At 38.9% G+C, this 13,391-nt stretch overlaps 1 protein-coding gene across 2 annotated transcripts in view; it reads left to right on the top strand.

Moving 5' to 3' along the window:
• VPS41 (VPS41 subunit of HOPS complex) overlaps positions 1-13,391 on the top strand; it is a 187,746-nt gene that overhangs the window by 148,859 nt on the left and 25,496 nt on the right. For both annotated transcript variants that reach the window (XM_054494781.2, XM_063667379.1), the window contains 6 exons: positions 890-982; positions 5,930-6,057; positions 7,421-7,565; positions 9,468-9,509; positions 9,652-9,702; positions 12,098-12,235. In XM_054494781.2, the coding sequence (XP_054350756.1) occupies positions 890-982; positions 5,930-6,057; positions 7,421-7,565; positions 9,468-9,509; positions 9,652-9,702; positions 12,098-12,235 (597 nt within the window). The remainder of the gene's footprint in view (positions 1-889; positions 983-5,929; positions 6,058-7,420; positions 7,566-9,467; positions 9,510-9,651; positions 9,703-12,097; positions 12,236-13,391) is intronic.

The following is a 13,391-nucleotide window of genomic DNA, read 5'->3' on the forward strand; positions in this document are numbered from 1 at the left end:
ATCAAAATTCCTCTCAAGACCCCACCTCCCCTTCCTCTCCAGCCTCACCTCCCTTGAGTGACACCATCTCGCATCTCTGGGCTCCTCTGACCTCCCTGCACACAGATGCATGTTCATGGCTCCACGCCTTTGCTCATGCTATTCCCGCTGCCAGATGTCCTTCCCCTCTCTTATTTTTTCCTGAGAAACCCAGGGTTTTAGTAGGCATGGTTCTCCTCTGCTGCTGCAGCACTGTGCTGACCCCTCTCTTGTAACACTTACCACACAATACAGTTATTGTCTGTTTAATTGTCTGCATATCTTTCTTCTAGAACTTGTGAGCTCCTTGGGGATGGTGACCTTCTCTGTCTGTCCCCAGTAAAAAGTGTGGTGATTGGATCGTAGGGCATTATAGGGTCGTTGAACAGTATTTGTAAATGTGACTTTTAACACAGTACTGAAAATATCTGAAGAACACAAATGTGTTTTTCCTAATTTCAAAAGATGATTATGAGTTGGTGAAGGTTGATAAACTCCAGTTGAAGGAAGGAAAGATGAATAGATTACCTGTACTCCTCGATTACTTAAGAAGTCGACTTTTTTCATCTCTGTGACTTTCTCCCTCCTGTTATTTAGATTTCTGTTAACTCATCAGGAAGAACAGAGAGATAAAGATTAACCTAGGCAATTTTTAAATTCATTCATACATGTATATACTTTTGAAAATATATTATAATTTATTGTTAGAAAGTAGTTTTCGTTTAAATCCTCTTCAGAACATTTTTTTCAGAGTACCGTATTGCCTCACATTTTTAAAGTAAAAATATACTTTATATTTTCTGCATAATTGGAATGCAGTTTTGTTTTGCCATTTTTTAAAGAATTTTTTTTTTTCCTTTTCCTTACCTAGGCTATTAGTCCTTATTTGCCAAGAGGTGATCCAGTTCTGAAACCACTTATCTATGAAATGATCTTACATGAATTTTTGGAGAGTGATTATGAGGTATGGTGTTCTGATATGGTCATATTTACTTGTTCTCGATGGGAAGTGTTAGGAAATCTAGAAAGGAATACAATGGAGCAATGCCTGTAAAGGAAACAGATTTGTAGTTTGCATGTGGCAGGTGAAACTGAGCTAGAGAAACTTCAGTATAACTCATGTTTATGTAGACAGTGAAAACACTTAGTCCATGTGCATTTTAAGGAATTCCTTAAAGTTACCTTCTTTCTAGAACTAAAGAAAAAGAGCTAAGTGCTATTTTGTAGATTTCATAAATACAATAGCAGCTGCTATTCCATCTTTGATATCATCCCAGAAGAAAGAGAATTATGAGTGTTCTGTGAAAATGATGAAGAGTACAAACTTTCTTTGCAGATGCTGAAGTATGTTATAATTTTCCTATTTTTAAAGTAATGTAATTTAAGCATTTAAAAAATTTATTGTTTTTATGATTCTGTTACAGTTCTTGCACATGACTGAACTCTTATTTTTTCATGAAACTTTTAAAAATCCTGTATCATCAAAGTTACCCTGTTGATTTCATATCTGGAACACTTTTTACTGAGATGGAAAGAAGCATGACTTAACTTTAGAGACTGTAGATGTTTTCTCCTGAATGTTTTAGAATGTCTGTCTGGTCAGTACTGTTAAGGAGATTGTAAATAATTTGTTTTTATTTTCATAAGCTCTTATAAATAATTCATATTTTACCTTCCCTTCCCTTATTCTCAGCTTAATTATTTAATTTTGAATTAAATTGTCACATAATCAGTCAAATAGCTGTGTTCCCTAACAACACTTTTGATCACATATTATGTGGAGAGAAATTTTGTGTTGCTAAACAGAGCACTGAAGGTCAGATTACAAAAAACAAACTGTACTTCTCTGGAATATTGACTTGTCAATTTTTTTCTCCCTAAAAAGATATGAAGTAATATTGGAGATAAAGATGCTTCATGACTTCTTTGTATGGGGTTTCTAGTCATATGCCTGTAGCTTTGCCTATTAACTTACAACCCAGCAGAGTTAAACAGTTAAGCTTTGTTTAATATTAACGACAAACGTATAAGCATGTTAAAAACTGGATGATTTCTGTGGCATTTCATTTCATGAGTACTTTCTAGACTTTTACTTATTATAATAGGTGCTGAGGTTTTCTATAACTTTGCTCATTCACTCATAACAGGTCCCTTGTACCTGTGTCCTCTAATTAGTAATAATGGCCACAGATAGATTTTATAAATATTTCTTGGGTAGCACATTTATTCAAGGGTACACAAAGCCAGTTGAACAGAGAGAAGCCTAACATGAAATATGATAGATGTTTATTTCAGTTTATGGTGGGGTCATCATGCTTTTATCACACAAGATGACTGTTTTTTTTTGTCTTTATTTTGTGTTCGAAGTTGGCAGTACTATGAGGCTGTTGCATGATAGGGAAAAGAAAAAATGAGGCCAAACTTTCTTCTTTCCCTGAGCATTGTTATTAATGGTCTAGGGGCTACTGTGAGCTGCTGGTATTGGGGTAGAAATCTTTACAGACTACTTTGTCTTATATAGTCTTAAGAAAACAGGGCTGTCACAGTGGCTCACATCTGTAATCCCAGCACTTTGAGAGGCCAAGGTGGGAGGATTGCTTGAGCCCAGGAATTCAAAACCAGCCTGGGTAACATAGTGAGACCTGTCTATAAAAAACTAAAAATTAGCTGAGTGCTGTGACATATGCCTGTACTCTCAGCTATTCAGGAGGCTGAGGTGGGAGGATCACTTGAGCCTAGAGGCTGAGGCTGCAGTGAGCTGTAATCATGCTACTGCACTCCAGCTTAGGTGACGGAGTGAGACTCTTTCTCACAAAAAGAAAGAAAGAGGCTGTGTGTGGTGGCTCACCCCTGTAATCCCAGCACTTTGGGAGGCTGTGGGAGGCTGAGGTGGGCGGATCACAAGGTCAGGAGATGGAGACCATCCTGGCCAACATGGTTAAACCCCGTCTCTACTAAAAAAAAATACAAAAATTAGCCAGGCATGGTGGCGTGCACCTGTAGTCCCAGCTATTTGGGAGGCTGAAGCGAGAGAATCGCTTGAGCCTAGGAGGCGGAGGTTGCAGTGAGCCAAGATAGCGCCACTGAACTCCAGCCTGGGCGACAGAGCAACACTCCACCTCAAAAAAAAAAAAAAAAAAGAAAGGAAGAGAGAGAGAGAAAAACAAAGAAAGAGGGAGAGAGAGAGAAAGAAAAGGAAGGGAGGGAGGGAAGGAAGGAAGGACAAGGAAAGGGAAACAAAAGGAAGGAAGAAAAGAAAGAAACTTGATCTGAAATATTATTTTGGTTCTACAAACATTTTAATGTTCTGATTGAATCCATTCCCAAATTTCTGAAGTAAAATTTCAATCATATTAATATATAAGAAGTTTGCAATCTAAATGGAAAGTATGTGGTCTTTTGTTCTGGTCTCTTGCCATCCTTCCAGGGGCTACTTTGGTAGAAATCGGGTGGAACTTTAATGAAAATTATATTACTGATTCTTTTGCGCTTTTCTTACCAAATCCTGGTGCATTACAGAAGCAGCTTCTATCACATTGTTTTCATTTCTAAGTATTATTTAAACAAATTCACAGTAGTTCATTAAAGTATTAATGGAGTTATTTAATAGTAATAATGTACTATTTTTTATATAAACCAAAAAGTGACTGAGGCAGATCTCAATCGATTTAAAGGTTTATTTTGCCAAGGTTAGGGACATATTTGGAGAAAAGAAACAGGGTCTGTGTCCTGTGCTTTTTCCAAAGAGAGTGTTGAGGACTTCAAAATTTAAAGGGGAAAGAGCAAGCAGGAGGCAAAGGAGGAAATTTTTAAAATAAATAAATAAATAAGTAGGGGAAGAGTAGGCAATGAGGCACTTGGTCACATTCCAGTGATGCTCTGATTAGCTCAGGGAATCTACATTTTACATGTAAAAAGAGAGAAGTGGGGAAAAAGTCAATTATGCATTCATCTCTTGCTCGGTAGATCTAGCTTTGACATGAGATAAAGGAAGCATGTGAAATGACAGCTCTCTGTTTGGGAACAAAAGGAAGGCAGTTTTTGCATGACTCAGTTCCCTTAACTTTCCCTTTGGCCTAGTGAATTGGGGGTCCTGAGAATTTATTTTCCTTTCACATTTAATAACGTGGATGTTTTTAATTCTCTTTACTATCTTATGAACATGTTTTTGTTCTAAACATTGTCAAGGATCAGTAAGTAAACTGCTCCATCATACTTTGAGTTATAAAACATGAAGTCTAAAGCTGGGAATCAGGGAGTAGAGACTGAGCAAGATACTGGCCCAGAATCAGCTGTGGGACGGAAACAGGATCAAATCAGGGAACCACAAAATTTGAGATCTAGAGATAGCCAGGGTAAGAGCCAGGGGATAAGACTTGAGCCAAAGTCCCAAATTCCAACGTAAAACTGGCATTAGAAGCCAGAGTGGAAGGAGGACCAAGATGGTGACTTGTTAAAGGTATAGAATGCTGGACAGTTTCACTGTGGGAGCAGCCCTGTCCCAAGCAGACTGCCACGGTCAGTTGTGCTGGCTATACAGTGCACAACTGCATAACCAGTTGCACCCAGCAGCCCAGGCCTAAGTGCATTAGAGGACTCTTGGTGGTGAGGAAAGTAGCTGACTTGGGTAATATCTGTAAGATGTTAAAGCTGTCATCCAAATGTTACAGTTAGTCCAGAATGGGGATAGAGCAAGTCCAACCTAAACTCTTGTCCATGCACTTTATAGAAGGAACAGGATACCTTTCTTAGTTGTACATTTCGTAAAACTAAGGACAGAAGTAGATGGCACGACCTGCCTCCCAAGAATGCTAAATGGAGATTTATAGTACAATAATGTTCCCTGCAACTCTTCACCACACCTAAACCCATAGTCTGAAAATTGATGAAATATTTATTGAACAAACTTTTAATCATATAATTGTTTGGTCTGTTATGTGGCTAGAAGTGAATACTTTTAGGGATGGTTTAAATTTGGTTTGTTTTGAGAATTTAGGAGAAACCAAACTCAGTTTCTCATGCTGTGCTCTTACAACACAACACTTCTGTGACCAAATGTCTGGGTTTTTCCGCTGCACACCAAGAAAGCAATTAGTTCTGGAGTGGACACCAGCTGGGTGTCCTCTAATTCAGTTCATTCTAACACTGTCTACATGAAGATAGCATCAGATCCTGCAGGCTGAGGGCTCAGGCCCACAAGACTGCCCCCACTTCAGACGTACCAATCACAAGTTAAAGGCTGTCACCTGTACTTCTGACTGGTCAACTATAAACTGGCGTTCCCACTACCACCTCCTTAGATTTGACTCATTTGCTAGAGCAGCTCATAGAACTCGGGAACACTTACATTTACTGGTTTATTATAAAGAATATTGCAAAGGATACAGGTGAACAGCCAAATGGATTAGATGCAGAGGGCAAGGTATGTGGGAAGAGGCATGAAGCTTCCAGGCCCTCTTTGGGTGCACCACCCTCCAGGCACCTCCAGGTGTTCAGCTTTTGGGGAGCTCTCCAAAGCCACTCCTTTTGGGTTTTAATGAAGGCTTCATTACTTAGACATGATTGATTTAAACATTGGGCTATTGGTGATCGGTGTAACCTTCAGCCCCTCTCCCCTCCTTGGAGGTTGTGGGGCAGGGGTGGGGGTAGGGCTGAAAAGTTCCAACCCTTTAATCCTGTCTCAATCTATCGTGTGCCCAACCCCATCCTTAAGTTACCTAGGGGCTGCTAGCCACCGGCTGCTAGCCAGTCAGCTCATTAGCATACAAGAAGACACATCATTTTGGAGATTCTAAGGATTTTAAGAGTTATATGCCAGGAAACAGAAGGAGGACCAAATGTATATTTCACAATATCACAACTATTATTCTGTTGAATGAGTGTTCTTTTTCTGTTTTTCACCTTTGGTTAGGGTTTTGCCACATTGATCCGAGAATGGCCTGGAGATCTGTATAATAATTCAGTCATAGTTCAAGCAGTTCGGGATCATCTGAAGAAAGATAGTCAGAACAAGACTTTACTTAAAACACTGGCAGAACTGTGAGTATACTTAAGTGTTTCTTTTTCCATATCAGTCTGTGTTGAAAAGTTTTTCATACTTTAGATTTGGCAAACTCCAAGTGGGGAGGATGCATTTTATACCATTTTCCTACATTCCTTCTTAGTAAAAACCTTTCATAAACCTCAAATGAGTAGGAGATAAGGACATGTGTGAAACTGTACAATTGCAATGTAATCTGTTTCCCAGAGAAGAGAAACCCTAACGCACAGCGCTTGGGAGAGGCAGTGGTTAGGAAACAAAAGGGTGCCAAGTTTTAGATCACTCAAGCATAACAGTTTCCCAATGAGCGAGGCTCTGGATTCTGCTCTTCTAGGGTCTTCAAGTCAGTTAATTTAATCTCTCAAATGTCAATTCCTTATGGGATAATTTTAAACTTTAAAAGAGATGTCATAATAGAGGACTCCCTGACCCTGAGTCAGGGCTCAGAAAATGGCAGCTTGGTTAATATTTTTCATATTTCTTGGGCACATTCAGTGATGCAGGCTTTGTGCGAGATGCTTATGACACAGAGATAGATAAGATATGCTCTCAAGTACCTTCGATCTAGGGAAACAAGAAGCATACTGCAGGTCTAGCCGAGACGACCATCCCTACATCCACCTCTCCTCAGTGCCCCCATCACCTCAGACCACTCCTCTCCCTTCATTTTCTTCTTTTGCCCAAAACCAAGAAAGGTATACCAAAATGACCTAGAACTCTGGACGTATTGGATTTTCCACAGAGGAGGTTGTGTTTATGGCATTCTAAGTTGAAATGCTAATCATTTTCTCTTGGAAACGTTGTCCTGTTAGATGCCCCTTAGAGTCTGCAGCGCTGTTCGTAATGGACCAACAGTACAGCTTCAGTTCAGTGAGCTCTCAAGAGCTGACTTAGGGACTTAATGTGAAAAACATTGTTTCAATGGAAAAACACATTTCAGTTAGACACAGCCCCCTTAAAATCAGCTTTTGGAATATTAGCCATTTGTCAGCTGAATACTACTTGTAAGAATTGGAATGGGTGTTTCTGTTACTAAAATGAGAACGTCATCCTGGATCCTAGTTTCTTTGCTGTATCGATGTTTGTAAAACTTTTGAGACTGAGACCCCCCAATAAAGACCATTTTTATTACTTGAATATTGTGAATTTTCTTAAATTTTGGCAAAATGAGAGGCAAAGTTCTGAGAAAGAAATACTTATTGGTCATGTATAGTTAAATCCCAAGGAATATTTTTTGAAATAAAGTTAACTTTTCTCTCTAAAGGAGTGTTTCCATTTTTAATATTGTGAACCATGCTCTCTCTGTGTGTGTTTTAATTAGAGCTGTTGATGAATATTAATGTAAAAAATTTGTATTACCAGGTACACCTATGACAAGAACTATGGCAACGCTCTGGAAATATACTTAACATTAAGACATAAAGACGTTTTTCAATTGATCCACAAGCATAATCTTTTCAGTTCTATCAAGGATAAAATTGTTTTATTAATGGATTTTGATTCAGAGGTAATGTGCTTTTTATTTTAGTACTGTCAATTATTTTTACTATTCCAAATATTTAATACTTAGATACCTATCCAAATGCTGGATTGGTGAATGAATCACATAACTTGGCTGTATGCCGACAATCTTTAGAACACTCTGACCCTCGCTAGATGTTGTTATTTTAGTTGTTTGGCATTCAGGAATCCTTTTCTTAATGTGGTTTTTCTGTGAAAGCAATTCAAATTTGATAGAGAACTTTTAAAGTTGTGTGTGTGTGCATATAAAGTAATTTCTTGCTAAAACAATTCATATAATTTATAGAAACAAACCAGGTATATACTTTGACTCATTTATCCCTCCTAACCTGTCTTCCAGAATTTTAAAATTAAGTGAACTTCCGTCTTGACTGACTTATTACTATTTTATTTCTTGGTGTTCACGTATCCAGCATGTGGGGTTTCACCTGGTTTGAGGTGATGCTCATGTCCAGGACATGTGGAATATGTTATTTTATTTTGTGACAAATTTGAATAACATAATAAATTTAAGCAACCTAATCAGTGGACCCAGCCACAGCTCACATTGGCTCTTGCAAAGTGATGCAAGCTGTGTGTGTGTGTGTGTGTGTGTGTGTGTGTGTGTGTGTGTGTAAAAATCTAATTACAAGTGCTCATAACAGAAATAATGAGGTTTATAAAACTGTTCTTATTCAAAAAATTGAAATTTTAGATAAACTGAAAAGTAGAACCCTAAAGGCTCCAAAAGGATGAATGCATTTTTCAATTGTATTGTACTGTATTTAGAGATATTGTGTGCTATATTAATCTCCACCAGCTTAAACTTAATTTAGATAGGAGCTAGAGCTACCTCTTTTTCTCAAAGATGCTTTAGCCCTTTTTAAAATACTGAGTCAAGTCTTTAGGGACTACAGATTTACGAAGAATTATGTAGCTCCAAGGAAGTTCAGGTAGAGAGGCTCTGCTTGTCTTGGCAGAGGACGAGATGCTTATGTAAAAATTAATTACATTTTCCTCATATCTAGTCTCCCCTCATGCAACCCCCTCCATTGTTCTCCAGAGCCTTGTTTTGCATACGTAGCTGTGGAAAAAAGATGAATGAGCTGAAACTAATTGCTATTCTAGAATGTGATCCAGATGTAAGGAATCAGAGTCTTCTGGTTAGAAGAGATCTTAGGGATAATCTACTCCAACACCCTTGTATTTCAGCGAACAAAAGTAACATTTGGAGCAGACAGCTAGGTCGTAGCAGAGTCTAGAACAGGGCCCCCAGGTGTTCTGTGTGAGGCTCAGTCTGGTGTGCTGTTTTCCCTCTTCCTCTTGACATAAACTGTCTAATTTGTGTTTCCCGAATGATAAAAGTGACTAAAGTAAATTCTGAAAGTCCAAAAGCTTTATGTCATTATGAAACTTCAGGTATCTCATTCTCTTTCTGGCCCTTATTCCCTTCTCCTCGTAAAACCAGCTCCTTCTGTCTGGAGTCTCATAGGGAGACTAGGTCGAGGTTGAAGTAGCTGGAAGAAAAGCTCATTTTCTTGAAATACTGGTAAAGAGATGCTCTCCATAACTACTGAGAGTCTCATGAGAAGGTGTGAAGGTATCCGAGACATCGGGAGGCGGGGGGCTAGGATATGGGCAGTCAAGATGTTTTGTATTTGGTAAGTTATAGCAAAGGACCATTTTAGTAGTATGCAAAACACATAGGCTTCAGATTGAGATGCATTTGAAAATGCAGTTCTTCACAAATATCATTTTCCGTAAGAGCCATTGTAAAACTAAGGGCCTCCTTAAGTATACAAAATAAGCCTTCCGCCTGTGAACTGTGGTAGCTACACTGCATTGTGTTTAGTCTTCTCTTCTTAAATAACGGATTTCATTGACTGTGGCTTTTTTTTATATGTTTCAGAAAGCTGTTGACATGCTTTTGGACAATGAAGATAAAATTTCAGTGAGTGTCATTTGTTTTTATATGTGTTACCAGATGAACGTCTGGGACTCCTATAGCTGTGAAGAAGAAAGTTTATCAGATAATTTTGCAGCTTGCTTTCTGTCCTCATGACTCCACCTTGAAACTTTTCTTTTTTATCTAGATTAAAAAGGTAGTGGAAGAACTGGAAGACAGACCAGAGCTGCAGCATGTGGTGAGCACGGCAGTTTCCTCCTTTTGCCCTTTTGATTGACCAGTGGGTGAATCACCTTTCAGTATTGGTGCAAGGAGGATACTGGAGTGAATTCTTCAAGGAGGTTAATATTCCAGTTGGAGGTATCACCACAAACAATGTCCTGTAATTACCAGAATGCAGCATATGCTGTGAATTCAAGGTCAGGGATTAATTGTAGATCAGGCACTTGAATTTTGACCCACGATTGAATTGTGATGGAAAAAAGTTACCAATCTATCTATTATATTACTATAATATAAATATATGTAACATAACTATATATTTAACTATAATGAATGTTTTTGTGTTACGTTGTGTCTAGGAATAAGCACTCTCCCTCTGTAGTTGCCATTAAATATAACCATGGCATACCTCACAGTAAAGGTCAGTATGGCACTGCAGATACTGTACCAAGTTCTCCTGCTAAGGAAATGTCAGACAACCATTCCATATCCAGGACCACAGAGCGATAAAAGGGCAGAGCCTCATTTCTTTTGTCCTTTACCATGACAATAGCTAATTTCATATTTCTTGTGTGCTATTGGTGGTTGTGTAATTAAGGCCTGTTATTCTAGATTTCTTTGGGGGACTACTTCGATTCTCTGCATTGCATCATCATGAGAGTAAAGCAGGAATAGTTGTTTTCTATGTCCTTTAAAACTTATACAAGAGAAAACTTCAGCACACATAGGGATTATATCAGTAGGACTATGGGTATCAGATACAATAAGTGCACTTGTATCTTTGCCCATCTCATTACACCCTAGGAGGAGGCTTAGGAAATAGAGGATTTTTTTCAGAAGTCAGTTTTCTGCTTTGAAGCTTTTGAAGACTGAAGGAAGGGAACGAGAGGCACCTTTTTTTCTCTTTTGCTCAGATGCTACTGCTGCATTGTTCATGATTGGAAATCTCAAGATTATCTGCTTCCCAAGCAAGGCTCCACACTGCTAACCACCTTAGGAATTCATTTATAAAGCAGTGATTTCTGAACTACTTAAGCCATGAGACAGGATTATGGGCAGTAGCTATCTGTGCGACAGTGTAATCAGTGCAATGGTGAAGTGGTGGCACAGCCCACACTAACATGGCTCATCTTCCCTGCCAGGCAATGTCTTGTTTCTATATATGTAAATTTGACTCAGCATTCATGTGACAGGGTCTCCCTGTCCTTTTTGCACTCTGGGAAGCAGCACCACGTATCCCCGCTCAACACACTGACCCCAGTGCCAGTGGACTGGCGGTGGTGTTCATCAGACCTCTGCCTGGCACATGAGTTCAGTCTACTGCTTGTACTGCTCCATTTTGCCTTAGGAAGAGGTGAACAGGAGGCCTGAAGATTGGTTTCTTAAGGTGCATGTGTCCATGGTTAGGCGTCATTGTGACTAGATTCAATAGCGATAACAAACATCAGCGCATTTACAGTCTCAGCTGCAGGGCGGCTGGTGCTCTATGTCTGTTATAAACCAATCCACTTGGAAACAGCCACCCAAGGTGTTAATGCTCGTGGGATTGGTGATTAAGTCTTCCTGTCTTCAGTAGATTGTGGGGTTTTTGTTTACATTTAATATTAACTAAACATTGAATTGTTTTCTGACTTCTGAGTACTGTATTGATAGACTTAATCTTGCCGGTGAGGAGAAAGTGAATTACTGATTTCCTGTGAAGTTGATTAACTTTTTTTCAGACAGCTAGGGTAAGGAATCAGTTTTGAAAACTGTTTCAGAACACCTGCATTCTTCTTGATTTTTACTTTGTATTTTTGTTTTTGATGTTACCAGTTTAGGCAGCATTTCATTTGAAGAGTCAACAAAGAGGAGATGCAGAATGTATGGAAATGAGTTTAGTGCCCACTACTTGAGTTTTTAAGAACAGGTGCTTGTCCCAGGACTCTGCCCTCTTTTATGTAAAATAATTTTTATGATCTGGGAAGACCACTCATCTTTTTATTTCTGAGCCAAAGCAGATACCAATGATGATATTGACAACTACTGTCATTAACATTTCTATAGTTCTTGGTGTATGCTAAGTTCATTGGTTCTGAGTGATTTCGTAATGGCAACTCGTTTAATTGTCACAGTAACTCAATAAAATTTTTGTAGATACACTGAGTCTCAGAGAGATCAGTGACTTGCCTAAGGTCACAGTTGGTACGTGGCAGAGTCAGGTTTTGGGGCCCTTCTAGAGAAAGTACCAGAATCCTTTGCTTTCCCAAAGGGTTTTCCTTTCCACTTCTCCATCACCTAGAGGTTTTCCCTGAATACTGCTTCTCCCCCAACCTGTCCATGGGAGGTGTTTAGAGCTAAAAATAGCAATGTTAGCCAGGTATTGCTTTTCTTATTTTAATGGGTCACGGCTTATCTTTTGTTCCTTTTAGTATTTGCATAAGCTTTTCAAGAGAGACCACCATAAGGGGCAACGTTACCATGAAAAACAGATCAGTCTTTATGCTGAATATGATCGACCAAACTTACTTCCCTTTCTCCGAGACAGTACCCATTGCCCACTTGAAAAGGTAAGGCACAGACTCCCCCACTTGTACACTTTGGATGAAGAGGTTGTCATTGATGGTAAGTTGTTTGTCTTTCTTCTCTTCCTATCTCTGTTCATCTATCCCTGTCCAGGGGGAAGACTATTGCTCTCAAAGAAGTAGGTTTTTGGCTGGGACATTCTGTCAAGAAAAGGAGATCTCATTGGATTAGACTTTGGTGAAGAGCTGAAGCATTTCTGTGACAGGTTTAATTGGAAGAACAGTTTAATCCAAGGTCTAGGACTTAATCAACCATAAGGCAAAAATGATATATTAGGAGTCTCAGTCCATCTCCCAGGATCAGGGTGACACCTCAGAGTCAGAGCCTGGGAGGGAGACACAGACTGTCCTAAGCCAGAAGCAGTTGCTCTAGTCAGGAATCAGGTTTGATAAACCAAGGTCATAGCTTAGGTCCTGCATCCTATCTTCTTTAAGTGTCTACAGTATGTTTTTCTTTATTTCTCCTACATCCTACATTCCACCATAATTATCTGCTTACTAGTCTTTCTCTGCTGGAAATTCTTCAAAGACAAGGAATTTGTCTTACTCATTTTGGTAAATCTAGTACCCACCACACATTAAACATTTACTAAATGTGTGTTGCATCATGAGTGAGAGAATGAATGAATAAATTATATACATGCAGGGTCCTAGTTCGGGCTAAATAAGGACTAGTAAGTTTTATGAGACTGCTGTTTCAAAATAAACTGAAGTACTTAACTATATATATGCTAACAACTGGGCAGCCTTAAAGCCAACAGTATTATGTCCTACAGTTCTCAATACCATCTACCACTAACATCTCCAAATGTCTGACTAAATTTGGATGGCCAGATACATTTGAAAGTCAGCTGTGTGGACCAACAAAATGAAAAACATATTTGACCCATTAGAGATATGTGCAAAGAAGCTGGATGATAACACAGTTTATGTACACTTACAACTTCCGTATATGCTTCCTTAGCCCGCGATGATTAAATGCATTGGAGTACCGTGAACCAATTTAGCTCAATGGATTTTTAAAGTCCACAATTAATGAAAAAAATTTTGCCTGCCTGTTAACTTATAAAACAACGTTAGCATTTTATATTTGGGGCCCTAAGACATTTTCTGAGGACTTAATTTGGAAATTCATTATCTT

The sequence above is a fragment of the Pongo pygmaeus genome, chromosome 6, assembly GCF_028885625.2.
Source record: "Pongo pygmaeus isolate AG05252 chromosome 6, NHGRI_mPonPyg2-v2.0_pri, whole genome shotgun sequence".
In the NCBI taxonomy this organism is placed as follows: Eukaryota; Metazoa; Chordata; class Mammalia; order Primates; family Hominidae; genus Pongo; species Pongo pygmaeus.